Raw genomic sequence first — 15068 nt, forward strand, 5'->3', positions numbered from 1 at the left:
TTAGGTTTTCAGCAGTTCAAGCTGCTAATATACGTAGTTTTGTGTGATTTCTAAAACTCTTTGTTTTTCTCTCCCCTCTTTAATAAAGAAAATATCTGTGGCATTGGCTGGCATTTGGTTGGAAACTCATGTCTGAAAATTACTACTGCCAAAGAGAATTATGACAATGCAAAATTGTCCTGTAGGAACCACAATGCCTTTTTGGCTTCTCTTACAACCCAGAAGAAGGTGGAATTTGTCCTTAAGCAGCTGCGAATCATGCAGTCATCGCAGAGCATGGTGAGTTAAAATCTTTGGAAATTAAGTTTCTAGTATCCATCCTTCTACTGACAGCATGACTACAGCTTACCTGTGATGTGCTTGGCAGCAGGAGGAATGCTAGTAGGTGCAGTGTAATACACTATGGAACTGCACTGTCAAATTCTCTTCTTTTAATAAATTCTTTCTTATCTTTAAATTTCCAACACCTTATTTTTATTAGTCATATTTCATTAAATTATAAGATATATCAATAATTACATGTGTATTGAACAGTAGCATGTTTACATATGCACATATCCTGTGACATCAGTAGATGATTTCATATCTGTTTTATCCCTAGGTTCTGTTGGGGTGGGGGAGGGGAATGCCATTACTAATTAGCTGAGCTGAATTAAGCCACCTGAGTCTCTCAGATTTCAGGTATTATTACAGTTTGTAATATGATTTAATGCTAATCATCCTAAGAAATAGACATCCATTTGGGTCTTTCTTAGATCTGACCAAGCCAAAAGGAGAGGGCATCTTCTTATCAGGAGTTTCTGAGCACAGAAAGTCCCCAAGTTCTCTTCCTGTCCACCCAGTACTCTCAGGCAGCTTGTAGTTGATATTCCACAGTCACATTTTGTCTTTTTTAGTCCAGAGCCCTAGAACTGTGGTCCTACCCTCAGTCAAGTAGATACAAGACAACGGCTCTTTCAACAACATTGTCTTTGGTATAGAACAGTTAGGGGGAAATGTCAAGCAGGTAGGAGGAATGGGAAGCACTTCCTTGGGAAGGACATAGGAAGTGGGGTCTGGGTTTTGGCTACATGTGGCATCTGAGACAGACTTTCCCAGGAATTCATTGTCCTATTTTCTCTATAAATTCGGTGACAGCCAATACCCCCCACCTCCCCAGCTGAAGGTGGGAATCTTTAATCATCATTTATCTAAGCCTGAACTAGCCAGAGCTTCCAAAACAGGCTTAGATAATGATAGGCATATAACTGGTATTTCATAAATATCGATACAATGATTTCACGTATAAATAGACATTTAAACCAAGTTGGGTTTGGTCATTCCTTCATAGCATTTGTCATAGCATGTAGAAATTTAGGAACTTGATTATTACTTTGATATTGATATCTTCTCCGAACTATATTTCTGTCCTTTGTAAAATGGCCATATTAAAGTGCCAGGCATGATATGTAACAGAAAAATGATGGTCTGCAGTAATCTACCATTGCTGAATCGGGATAGGGAGGTTTTCCTTTATCTTTTGGATGTATGTAACTTAATGGTTTTTGTCTAGAATCCAGTTTTGGTCAAGACATTGATTATATTCATAGCTGTGCCTGTTTTGCCTACAGTCCAAGCTCACCTTAACCCCGTGGGTTGGCCTTCGGAAGATCAATGTGTCCTACTGGTGCTGGGAAGATATGTCCCCATTCACAAATAGTTTGCTACAGTGGATGCCATCTGAGCCCAGTGATGCTGGATTCTGTGGAATTTTGTCCGAACCCAGTACTTCGGGCTTAAAAGCTGCAACCTGCATCAACCCACTCAATGGTAGTGTCTGTGAAAGACCTGGTAAGTATATGGCTGAATTATGCGTTACTGGAAGTTCGTCGAAAGAGAAACTGTAGAAGGCATAGTTAAGTATTATGAAATTTTCATGAAAAACCGATGGAGTATTGATTTCAAGCATATGAAGCAGAGTGTAACACAGAATTTTTAAAGCAGAAGGAAATAGTGTTTGACTCTGAATAATGTGAGCCATGAACAAAACCAAAAATAACTAACACTAATATTCTGATTAACCATGAGATTGATTGGTTTGTTGACCACAAAAAGTATTGATAATTTCTCTGAAAGGCAAATTTCTTGGTGTTGGCAGGGAAATATTGTGGAAGAAAGAACAAAAAATCCAAAGAAAAGATCAGAAAAGCAAGCAGATCACTGCAGGGACAATGGGCAGAAAGATAGTGTCAGTGGGGAGAAAAATGATGGGAGTAGCTCTGTGTCAGGAAGCAGAAGCAAACCTTCAGCATTATAAAGCTGCAGGAGGGTGCTGAAGGACCGGACACTTGGAGTAGCTTCACAGGCTTGAAGCTCTCTAGGCACATTTAGGCTTCCTAAAGGCAGGCACAGGGGTGGCATTTGCAGCCCTAGACCAGTGTCCTCCTCCTGCAGAGGTACTTACAAGCAGTAGTTGGAATTCTGTGGCTGCTTTTGGGAGACTGGACTCCATTGACATCATGTCTTATTTTAGGAAGGTACTGTCATTTGTCTGAGGAATACAGAGGTGTGGAAGAGAATTCATAGCACTGTAGGGGTCACCTTAAAGTGTAATATCTAGGGAAACTTTTCAGCCATTTTGGATCCTGAGTGCTTTGGTGAATTTAATGAATGCTGTGGTTCTTTTTCCCCCAGAATATACAAAGATGCAATTTTGTATATTCAGGTGGGTTGTAAAACCCCTGAAGTTCATCCTGGGTCTCCTATATTATAAGGAGCTTTAGAACCTCTACTCATATGGAAAGATTAGCTTGTTCCCTCATGTCTGTCCTTAATGCTCTTGGAAAAGAAAAACTGTTTTTCCCCCAAGTATATAAATATACTTGACTAAATAGTACTTGATGACCTAAGACTTTCTATTTTCTTCTGCATTTAGTGTAACCCACTGAATTGATTTCATGACACACTAGTGGGTCACAACCCACATTGAAAAACCTTTGACCTTAGCTGACATAGTGGGAGCTCTAAGTGTCTCTCTTCGGTTTACTTCCCAGCAAACCACAGTGCCAAGCAGTGCCGGACACCGTGTGCCTTGCGGACGGCATGTGGGGAGTGTACCAGCGGCAGCTCCGAGTGCATGTGGTGCAGCAACATGAAGCAGTGCGTGGACTCCAATGCCTACGTGGCCTCCTTCCCTTTTGGCCAGTGTATGGAGTGGTATACCATGAGCAGCTGCCCCCGTGAGTGAAAAGTGAGCTCTAGGCAGTATGGGTGACAACTCCTGTGTGTAGGGCAGTGCTGTCAGCCTCTGAAAATTCTAGGGATGAGACCAGACTTGACCTCCTGCTCAGGACTGTCCAGAGACTGCCTGATGTGAACCCGCATACAGAACCAAGAACAATGACACAAGTAAACAACTGTAGGATGGATCACAGGGTACAGAAATAATTTGCCCAGCCTCAGTATTATATTGCTCAATCCATGTAATATCTCGACATCTTAATCTCCTAATTCATAAAGAAGTGATTTCCAGGAGATGATCTCTAAACATCCTGAGATTGAGAGAGGAGGGGAGGAGTCTCTATTATATGTTGGACAAGATATTGGGCTTTTTAAAGTTTTATTATGTCATTTAAACAATCACAATAGAATAGGAATTTTGACTCACAGAAGTTGAATAGTCTGTTAAAGAAAAAGGTAATTTAAATACAATGAATTTAAGACTACATATGATAGTGAATTGTAACGTATGTTTTTTTACAGCTGAAAATTGTTCAGGCTACTGTACCTGTAGTCACTGCTTGGAGCAACCAGGCTGTGGCTGGTGTACTGATCCCAGCAATACTGGCAAAGGGAAATGCACAGAGGGCTCCTATAAAGGACCAGTGAAAATGCCTTCTCAGGCCCCTACAGGAAATTCCTATCCACAGCCCCTTCTCAATTCCAGCATGTGTCTGGAGGACAGCAGATACAACTGGTCTTTCATTCATTGTCCAGGTAAGATGTCTTGTGTATCCAAAATCAAGTGTTTCACTACCTATTTACAAAGAATAAAGCCTTGAAAGCTACATTATTTATATGGATTTCTTTAAGAAAAAAATAACAGATAGTTTAGGAAACTATTTGTTTCATGTGAAAAATATTTTTAATGTCAATTAATGAAAATACTAAGGACTTTAAGTGAGTTGTCTTGCTAACTTTCATTACAAAAGTATTGAAATGAGTTCATTGTAAAAAATCGACTATTACAGATGTAGGTAAAATAAAAACTAGAATTCCTCTTCTCGTCTCTAGAAGGAAAAACTTTTAACAGTATAATATAGATACCTCTAGATGTATAGTTTTTAAAATAAAAATACTATGCTGTACACTATGCATATGATATATTGTTCTACAGTTTGCTTTTTACTTAAAAATACATTTTGGCAATTGTAGGGAAAAATTAAAAATAAAATCTACTGCCAACCCAGAAATTCCTCTCCACAGATGTAGAAAAGAAAGAAACAGTTTTATTATTGAATAAGCATTAAACCAGGTTGTGGCCCACATCGCAGCAATCCACTAATGAGATTGCAAAAACAGAGGGAAATTCTACCCTTTTAAATATCCCAGCGTATATAATCCATTATATACATGTTCTCAAAATGAAGATAACTTGTCTTCATGTGAGGATTTGACAGCACTATTTGCTCTACATTCTTTCACAGTTCATTCTGAATTTACCTGGTAATTGGGGAGGCCACCTAGGTTAGTTAATTGCCTTTACCCAAAGGAGAAAACAAACTTGTATCTTTAAGGCAAGCAGGTGGTTACAGTTTGGACCCATTCCCACAGCAAGGGGAGGGGGGCTGGCTCCCTTGATGTGTACATTTCAAAGAGATGGCTTTTAAGCACTTAAGGAAAACATCTCTGCTTTGTAGTGCTGACTAGAGGCTTATTTAGGTTTAAAATTTTTCATACATATACATATCAAAGGAACAGGAAGGGTTTTTTAATACAGGTTTTCTTACTGAAATGCTCTAAGAAAAGGGAGAAGGAAAACCATCTCTTTCCCTTTGACATGAAGAAAAAAGGAAAAATTCAGCCTGCCTGCCTGCTTCCCTCTCTCCCTCCTCCCCTCTCTTTGCCCTCTTCTCCCCTCCCCACTCCTTCCCTCTCTCCTTTCCCTTCTCCTTCTCCTTCCTTCCTATCCTTTCCAATGGTTGATGCCAGAAGGAACAGACCTTGAGTTGACCTAAACCTTGATCCTAGACCTGCTATGGTAGCTGTCCTGAGAAACCAACCCTGAAAAATTGACCTTTGATTCAAACTTTCAGTAAATCTCAGGAATGTACTGATGGGCCTCCAGAGCAGTTGGGAGATGCTAGGCAGGTGCAAAGACTCCCAAGAGATGAGTGGATAAGAATATCTCCAAGAACCTGCCAGACATTGCCCCTGAGCACTGGGTTCTTTGTGAGGACTTCTATAAGGGAAAGACCACTGTAAACAAAGATAAAGGGCCACAGGCAGACTGGAAGAAAATATCTGCAGGGTATATAACAAATGATTATCATCCAGAGTATGTAAACCTCTACCCTCCAGAAAAATAAAGCTGAATGTCAGAAAAATAAAGCTGAATGTCGACCCAACAGAAAAAGTGGGCAAAGTGAAACTGCTAGGTGTCTTTTCCCCCGGGGGTTGGGGGTGAGCACCATGGCGCTCCAAGGAGCTCCAGTCCTTTATGTCTCAGCACAGAAAGAATTCATCTAGGTGCTAAGTGATAGATAAGAAGGGATTTATTAGAATAGGACACTTGTGAGGCTTACAGGTGAGCTGGCAAGAGGGTGCCACACTCCGAGAACTTAGTGGGCTACAGATTTATAATCAAAGGAAAAATGGGGTGGGGGAAAAGACCACCTTCTTCCTCATTCTTGAGTAGACATCAGGCTTCCATCATAAGCTCCTCCTCCAGGTTGGGCAGGGGAGTTTTCTTGTCCCTACATGGTCAAGCCAGGACTGTCATGACATTATAGAAAAATTATTTTAGGTTTCAGTACAATAAGGGTCTTTCACTTTGAATGTCACCCTTCCATAAATTATTGTTTTTTATGTGTGCAGAGAGCATGTCTTAGGGGTCATTAACTTACGAGCTTACTGGGCAGGATGTGGGTCTCATGCCACCATTGTTTTATTGTTTTGGGGCGTGTCTCATGCTTCTGTTGCATGGTTTTGTTGCTAAGCAGGCCTGCTTAGTTTTGTGGTTAAGCAAACCTGCTTTCTTGAGTGATCATTAACTTACAGGGGTCTCTCATATTTTTTTCCACTTACAGTCCCCTAGTGGAATTAACTATTTAATCACCTACTTTCTCCCTTTATCCTGTTCCTATCAAAAGTATATAAAGTCATTCTCAGAAAAGGAAGTAGAGCAGGAAAATGCAAAATAAAATGAGAAACCAGCTTTTTATCTACAGAACTGGATTAAATTCTCTTTGTTCCTTTTTTCCTAAGATTTTGGAGGATCTACAGTTGTATTTCTAATCTACTAGTGGTTTGATTAATGAAATAGTTAAATTTGTGCTTTTCCACTAATATCAAGAATATATCAGGTAAAATGAAAATACACAGGATGTAGGAAAATATTTACGAATTATATGTCTGATAAGAAGCTAATGTCCAGAATACATAAAGAACTCTTTAAACTCAAATAAGCACATGAAAATATGCTCAACATCATTTAGGAAACTGGAATCCTCATAAATTGTTGGTAGGAATGTAAAATTCTGTAGCCACTTTGGAAAACAATTTGGCAGTTCCTCAAAAAGTTAAACATAGATCCATCATATAGCCCAGTATATACCCAAGAGAATTGAAAATATATGTCCACACAAAAACTTGTACTGAGGGGCTTCCCTGGGTGTGCAGTGGTTGAGAATCCACCTGCCAATGCAGGGGACACGGGTTCAAGCCCTGGTCAGGGAAGATCCCACATGCCACAGCACAACTAAACCGGTGCACCACAACTGCTGAGTCTGCGCTTTAGAGCCTGCAAGCCACAACTACTGAAGCCCGTGCACCTAGAGCCTGTGCTCCTCAACAAGAGAAGCCACTGCAGTGAGAAGCCTGCTCACCGCAAGAAAGAGTAGCCCCCACTCGCCGCAACTAGAGAAGAGCCCACGCGCAGCAACAAAGACCCAACACAGCCAAAAATAAAAATAAATTAATTAATTAATTAAAAAAAAAACTTGTATGGAGTGCTCATAGAAGTATTATTCATAATAGACAAAAGTGGCAACAACCCAGATGTCTGTCAGCCAGCGAGTGGATAAACAAAATGTGGTACATTCATACAATGGAATACTATTTGGCAATAAAAAGGAATATAAAGTACTGATATATTCTACAACATGAATGAACCTCGAAAATATGCTGTGCAAAAGCAGTCAGATACAAAGGCTATATATTATATGATATCACTTATATGGAATGTCCAAAAAAGGGCAAATAAATAGAGACAAGAAGTAGATTAGTGGTTGCCTAGGGCCAGGGAAAGAAATGGGGAATAATGGGCACAAAGTTTTCCAAAGTAGCTGTACCATTTTTCATTCTCATTAGCAGTATAGAAAGGTTCAGATTTCTCCACATCCTTATCAATACATGTGTCTGTTTGATTGTTGCTGTTCTAGTATATGAGAAATGGTATCTCACTGTGGTTTTGACTTGCATTTCCCTAATGACTAATGAAGTTGAGCATCCTATTGGCCATTTATATGTGTTTGGAGAACTGTCTATTCAAATTCTTTGCCCAGTTTTAAATTACATTATCTTTTTACTGTTGACGTATTAGAGTTCTTTATGAATCTAGATACAAGTCCCTTATTGGTTATACAGTTTGCAAATATTTTCTCCCATTCCATGGGTTTCTTTTTACTTTCTTTTTTTTTGGGGGGGGGTGGGTGCAGTACACGGGCCTCTCACTGTTGTGGCCTCTCCCGTTGCGGAGCACAGGCTCCGGATGCCCAGGCTGAGCGGCCATGGCTCACGGACCTAGCCGCTCCGCGGCATGTGGGATCTTCCCGGACCAGGGCACGAACCCATGTCCCCTGCATCAGCAGGCGGACTCTCAACCACTGCGCCACCAGGGAAGCCCTCTTTTTACTTTCTTTTTTTTTTTTTTTTAAACATCTTTATTGGGGTATAATTGCTTTACATACTTTCTTGATGGTATCTTTTGAAATACAAAAGATTTTGTTTATCCCATGTGCTTTTGGTATTGTATCTAAGAAGTCAGTGCCTAACTAACCCAAAAATCACAATTACTCCTGTGTTTTCTCTTTAAGGTTACATAGGTTTATCTCTTTGTATTTAGTTCCATAATTCATTTTGAGTTAATTTTTGTGTATGGTGTGAGGTAGGGGTCCAAATTTATCTTTTTGCATGTAGTTAATCAGTTGTCCCTGTACCATTTGTTGAAAAGACTATTTTTTTACTATTGAATTTTGGGAGCACATTTGTTGAAAATCAGTTGAATGTAAGAACTTATTTCTGGACTCTCATTTCTATTGCATTGACCTATATGTCTGTCCTTATGCTGATATCACACTCTTGATTTCTGTAGCTTTGTAGTAAGTTTTGAAATTGGGAAGTCTGAGTCCTCCAACTTTGTTCTTGTTTTCCTAGATTGTTATGGCTGTTCTGGGTTCTTTGAATTTCCATATGAATTTTAGGATGAACTTGTCAGTTTCAGTAACATCAACAGAAAGCCAGCTGACATCTGATAGAGATTGCATTGAATCTGTAGACCAACTGGGGGTATATTACCATCTTAACAATATTAATTAAGCCTTTTAGTTTATGAACCTGGAATGTCTTTCATTTCTTTAGTTTTTTATTTTCTTTCAGCAGTGTTTTATAAAGTTTTCAATGTATATATCTTATGCTTATTTTGTTAAATTTACTATACAAAGTATTTTATTCTTCTTCATGGTATTGTGAATGGAATTATCTTAATTTAGTTTTCTGATCATTGTTAATATGTAGAAATACAATATGTTAATCTTGTATTGTGCAACCTTGCTAAACTCATTATTTCTACTAGTTTTTTAGTGGATTAGGGTTTTCTATATACAAGGTTGTGTTGTTTACTAAGAAAGACAGTTTTACTGTCTTTCCTATCTGGATACCTTTTTAAAAAAAAATTTTGGGGGTGCTAATTGCCCTGGCTAGAAATTCCAGTACAATGTTGAATAAAAGTGGTGAGAGTGGACATCATTCTCTTGTTCCTGATCTTAGAGGGAAAGAATTCAGTCTTTTTCCATTATGTATGATGTTGGCCTTAGTTTTTTCGTACTTGTCCTTTATCAGGTTGAGAAATTTTACTTCTATTCCTAGATTTTTGAGGGCTTTTGTCATGATTGGGTGCTGGATTTTGTCAAATGCATTTTCTGTATCACAATGGTGATGTGGTTTTGTTCTTTAGTTTATTAATATTACGTTATACTAATTGATTTAAGGATATCAAACCAGTCATTCATTCCTGGGATAAAGCCCATTTGCTTATGATGCATAATCCTGTTTACTGTGTTGCTGGATTTAGTTTGCTAGGTGGGTATTTTGTGTCTATTTTCATGAGAGATATAGGTCTGTTCTATAATTTTCTTTCTTGTTATGACTGTCTGGCTTTGGTACCAGGGTAGTACTGGCTTCAGAGTGAGTAGGGAAGTGTTCCCTCCTCTTGTATTTACTGTGAAAGAGTTTGCAAAAGGATTGGTATTAATTCTTCTTTAAGTACTGGTAGAATTCACCAGTGAAGCCATCTGGGCTTGGATTTTTCTTTGTGGGAAGATTTTTGATTATTCATTCAATCTCTTAGTATAGGTAAGTAAAGTATAATACAGGCAGCTTTTCTATTTCTGCTTGAGTCAGTTTAGGTAACCTGTATTTTATAGGAATTTTTCTATTTCATCTAAGTGATCAAATTTGTTGGCATACAGCTGTTCCTGTTATTTTCTGGCAAGTAGCTTTTTGGCTATATGTGTTCTCCTGTTTAATCTATTGAAGGGTTTTTGTTTTGCATCTGATTTTGTTTTATCCTTTTCATTTTGCAAGGTCTCTAAATATTGTGAAGGTTTGTTCCAGAGCTTGCTTTCTTATTTTATGAATGCAGTGATCTCTGAAACCTCCTTGAATTTACTAAAATTAGTATTTTTCATTCTCTTAAGTTTCTTGCATTAATCCTTCCTTCAGAGTTAGTCGTTCCGTGTGTTTATCTAGGTGGTGCTTTTAGGTTGATGATTTTCTCATACTAGTGATTCCTCAAGGTTGATTTGTATTTATAACTGAATGTCTAGGCTTATGCGTACTGGGTGTCGTGAAGGTGTGGTGTGATATCCTAAGGGAGAGGCTGACTAGCTAGTACCAGGGCTCTCCAGCTCTGGTCTGCTCTGGCTGTTGTTGAATGGTCTGCATTCCTTACACAGTGGAGGAAGGAAGGAGCAACGGACCAGGTGTGTGGATGCATTTGGCATGTTCATGGTTGTGCCGTGTGCCTCCCCACTTCGGGCGTTCTGGCTAGAAATTCAGTGCTTCAGAAGTATCTCTCAGTACTTCTCATAGCGCCTTTTCCTCTTATCCCTAACCCTTGTTTTTACGTTTCTTCTGTAATTTCAGTGAGATCTTGAAGGGGAAGAGAGAGAGAAGCATTTGTTCAATCTTTTTATCTTGAACCAGAATACAGATATTTTGGTAAATGATTTTAGGTATTACATTTTTTGTGTGTTGTGCTTTGCCCTTTTGCTATGTGCACAGTTGCTCATCTTCACAGGAAAAACATGTATAGTCCCCAGATCTTAAGCAATTTTGGTGGAATATTTGATGTAGTCATTTTTAAGTTCTTCAGTTGCAGTCTATTTAAAACAACTCAAATACCTACAGGGATGGGGTAGAAAGCAGGTGGGTAAACAGAACAGGTGCAAGGCCATGGAAAGTTGTCAAGGTGGAGACTGTATGACATTGACCAACCAAGACAGATCTGTAAAAGAGCAGATCTTAAATGTTTCACCACAAAAAAGAAATGGTAATTATGTGACATGATGCAGGTGTTAGCTATAGCTATGGTGGTCATCATTTTGCAGTAAGTGTATCAAATCAACACATTGTATACTTTAAATGTGCACTTTAGATTTACACAATGTTATATGTCAGTTATGTCTCAATAGAGCTAAGGAGAAAAAAAGACAGGTCTGCTTACAGGTTGTGCACTACATGAGTGGCCCCACCTGAAGTATGCAGTGCACAACTGTCCTGAGCAGCCCTGAGAGGTCCAGGCCTCATATGCCTTTCTAGTTGTAAACTCCTGTATGCATCAGGAATCAGTAATTCCACTTATAGAAATGTTTACATATAAACATGGTTATTTTTCTAAAAATGAAAAATTGAAAGCAAACTAAATATCAAAATGTAATGGTTAAGTGACTGTTTGGCTTCATAGAAATCATTCTGCCATTTAAAGTTTTGTTTATGATAGGTAAAATAATGTGGTAAAATAATTGTGATCTACATTTTAAAAAATCAAAATTGAATATTAATATGAACACAACTGTGTAAAACTGTATAGAAAAAAATATTGGAAGGAAGGATCCAAATGTGGACAGTGATCTCTGGGTGGTGAAATTGTATATGATTTTTTTTCCCTTTCCTTGTATTTTTCAAATTTACTATCATGAGCATATATTATTTTTACAATTAATAACAACAAAAACTTTTTTTTTAATGGCTCTGGACTTTCACCTTGCTTGGTATATTTCTGATTTTCCTGAATTAGCTCTTTTTTGATGTTTTGATCTTATTTCTCAAACTAGTTTTTAGTAGTTTTGATGATTATTTAGAAGCAATAAGGAACTTAGATAGTTGCAAATAAATCTTGTGGAACGTACTCCACCCAGCTCTACCATAGGAAAAGCCCCTTAAAATTCTTTCTTTCAGCTTGCCAGTGCAATGGCCACAGCAAATGCATTAATCAGAGTATCTGTGAGAAGTGTGAAAACCTGACCACGGGCAAGCATTGTGAGACCTGCATATCTGGCTTCTATGGTGATCCGACCAATGGGGGAAAATGTCAACGTAAGTCAAATTTTTCAGGGTTACTGATTGCAAACCAGGTGGCACATAATGCATCTGTTTGACTTGTATATCTTGGAGGAAAAAAGCCACTTGGTTTCAGATATTGCATTTCTTAAGTTATACTTGTCAGGAGCTCAGCTGAGTTGGGGGAGAGAGAGCAGAGCTGCCTGGTGTCAGAGTAGCCATTAAAGCAACTAGTCAAAAATGAAGGACTTCCCTGGTGGTCCAGTGGTTAAGATTGCACGCTCAATGCAGGGGGCCCGGGTTTGATCCTTGGTTAAGGAACTAGATCCCACATGCCGCAAGATGAGCCTGCATGCCACAACTAAAGATCCCCTGTGAGGCAACGAAGATCCTGCATGCCACAACTAAGACCCAGCGCAGCCAAATAAATAAATATTAAAAAGAAAAAAATGAGGAAGTTAAGCCTTTAATCACTTACTCTGATGGTATAAGCAAGAGGCTTACACTGGAGAAAGCACTGACTCCCCTTGTTCCACTATCCCTCCTGGAATGGTGCTCTGGTTGAGTGTCAAGTGGATCAGCATAGGCTTCAGGGAAAACTTGTTGTTAAGGGAGCCCTGAACCAAAAGGCCCAGCAAAAAGCCTTTTATGGCCCCTGGGGTCAGGAGGGAGGGTGAAGGGGAAGGACTAAGAGTGGAAAACTACCTGGGACTGAGTGGGTAAAGCCTCTTTGAGGTTCCCCTCCTCCTCCATATGGAAACTCAGCAGAGGTGACTGAAGAAGACCTCTGCCCAAGGCTTCAGATAAAGAGACCTAGGAATGAAGATTCCTGAGCTAGGAATGCAAATATGTGAAAGAGAGTGGCTGGCCAGGTGACCTGAGACCTTGACTCAGCCCCCCTCAGAGACTTCCACCCAGGCTGGTGTGGGGAGGGCAGTTTTCCTGGTATGGCCCACCAGGGAAAGCCTTTGTCATTGTCTATGGTTCGGCCTCAAAAATCACATGTAGGTTTTTAACCAGGAGCTGGACTCCTCAATACTTCTACTATTTTTAAAGATTTAAGTAGTCCCATGTTTCCCCATACATGTCAAATAGATTCCTGTAAGTAGTAGGACACTTCCTTTTTTTTTTTTTTTTTAACATCTTTATTGGGGTATAATTGCTCTACAATGGTGTGTTAGTTTCTGCTTTATAACAAAGTGAATCAGTCATACAAGGACACTTTATTGTTAGTACACAAATTATATTTTTTAAAATGACAAGTGATACCAATAAACTACTTTTTGGTTTGTTCTAGTTTATAGTGGAAAGACCCATCAGGTCTGAGTAGGAAAATAAATAAGAAAGGAAAATCTCTACCTACTCGTCACATCCCACCTCCAAACTCCTTAGCATGGTTCTTGAGAATCTGACCCCAGAGCATCCAGAAGAGAGTTAGTGTCCTAGTGGAACCTCTCTGGGGTTTAGTTCCTTCATCTGTAAAATCGGGATAGTAGGGTGGTTGTTGAAATGAAAGCAGTCAGCAGGACATAACAGGTAGATGTGAGTGATTATTATTACTCTTCTGATGTCCTTTCTTACCACTCTTAAGTAAAATTTCTTGCTCAGATTAAAAGGTATTAAGTAAAACTTTTTTCACTCTTTGTGAATAGATTTCATCCATTAGACAGAAATCAGAGTACCTGACATTATTGAGTGGTGAGTATATACAAGGCATTGTGCTGGTAGCTACCTGAGACAGTGCTGCTTTTATTATCCCCAGGATCAAGTAGCCTGCCCAGGGTCTCACTGAGATTTGGCCATGCTGAGAACCATATCCAGGATGTGTGACTTTAGCTGTTGGGCCTGGTTGTGCCACTGTGAGGGTACCATCGTCCCCATATCTTCAGCTCTCATCTTAGAAAAATTACATTCTCCTCTGTGGCATCTGTGGGGCCCGAGTACAGTTGTTCAGAACTCAGAGGTAGCTTTATTTTTCAGAGTCGCAATCCATAATAGAAAGCATGATTTAAAAATACTGTGAGTGACACCAAGTCTTTAATGTTTTCTTCTTAGAATTGTATAGTCCTTAAGCTATGGATAACAGCGATGATTTTTTGAATGCTTACTGTGTTTTATTCATGTGTTATCTCATTTAATCCTCCCCAAAACCCTACAGGATAGGCACTGTTATTATCCCTGTCACATGGATGAGGAGGCTGACTTAGAAAGGGAGCTAAGTGGAGGGACCTGAATTCAAACTCAGGCAAACTGAACTTTAGGCCTTTGCTTTTGTTAACACACTGCACCTCTCTCCATCCTCAGTAGAGCCCAGAGTTGAACGCTAGTGTTTCTTACTCCAGCATAAATTTTCTTCCCCACTGCACTATTCTATTCATAGGTTTCTTTGGATTTTTTTTCCCCACCGGATTTCTTTTAAAAGTACACCTATCTCCAGCCTAATACTTTTAATTTATTCACAGAAAAACAGTTTGTAGAGTGAAAAGGTATTGAGCAAAAGGATTCATTTATTTCACCTGGAGTATAAAGTTTGTCATAGCTCACACCTATGTGTTGGATGAAAGAAGGTGGAGATGTGTTGGTGGCTAGATGAGGGAGATGAAAAGAGTCATTTGCTGTTAAGGAAGAAGAAGGCAGACAAGGGTGTGAATCCTAGAGGGCCGCTGAAACACTGACCTGCCATTGGAATCCTGCCTCAGAAGCGTGGCCATTGTGGAGAAGTCTCCTCAGCTAAGGCAGAGCTTAGCCAGACCAACCCTCCCCCCAGAGGACAGTCATCACTCAGAGGTCTCTGAGGACGGGGACTTAGTCTGTGTGCCATACTGGAGATGCTTCAGAAATGTTTATTGAGTGAATGAGAGAATGGTGATAGTGAAAAACAGAGTCTATTGCAAAGATGTTTGCAAAGTCTATTGCAGAGGGATGACCTCATTGGCAGCAGACACTGACATTTCTCTTTCCTCCTGGCCTGTGACTTTGGCTTCTTTACTGTTGCCTTGACATTATTTGAGATAAATCACTAGCTAAAA

At 39.4% G+C, this 15068-nt stretch overlaps 1 protein-coding gene across 3 annotated transcripts in view; it reads left to right on the forward strand.

The window, feature by feature from the left end:
• Nucleotides 1–15068, forward strand: part of ATRN (attractin) — a 175848-nt gene that overhangs the window by 88590 nt on the left and 72190 nt on the right. For all 3 annotated transcript variants that reach the window (XM_033415733.2, XM_049698757.1, XM_004285303.3), the window contains exons 15-19: nt 89–279; nt 1611–1830; nt 3033–3218; nt 3742–3975; nt 11938–12075. In XM_033415733.2, coding sequence (XP_033271624.1) covers nt 89–279; nt 1611–1830; nt 3033–3218; nt 3742–3975; nt 11938–12075 — 969 coding nt within the window. The remainder of the gene's footprint in view (nt 1–88; nt 280–1610; nt 1831–3032; nt 3219–3741; nt 3976–11937; nt 12076–15068) is intronic.

Source organism: Orcinus orca, chromosome 16 (genome assembly GCF_937001465.1).
Source record: "Orcinus orca chromosome 16, mOrcOrc1.1, whole genome shotgun sequence".
In the NCBI taxonomy this organism is placed as follows: domain Eukaryota; kingdom Metazoa; phylum Chordata; class Mammalia; order Artiodactyla; family Delphinidae; genus Orcinus; species Orcinus orca.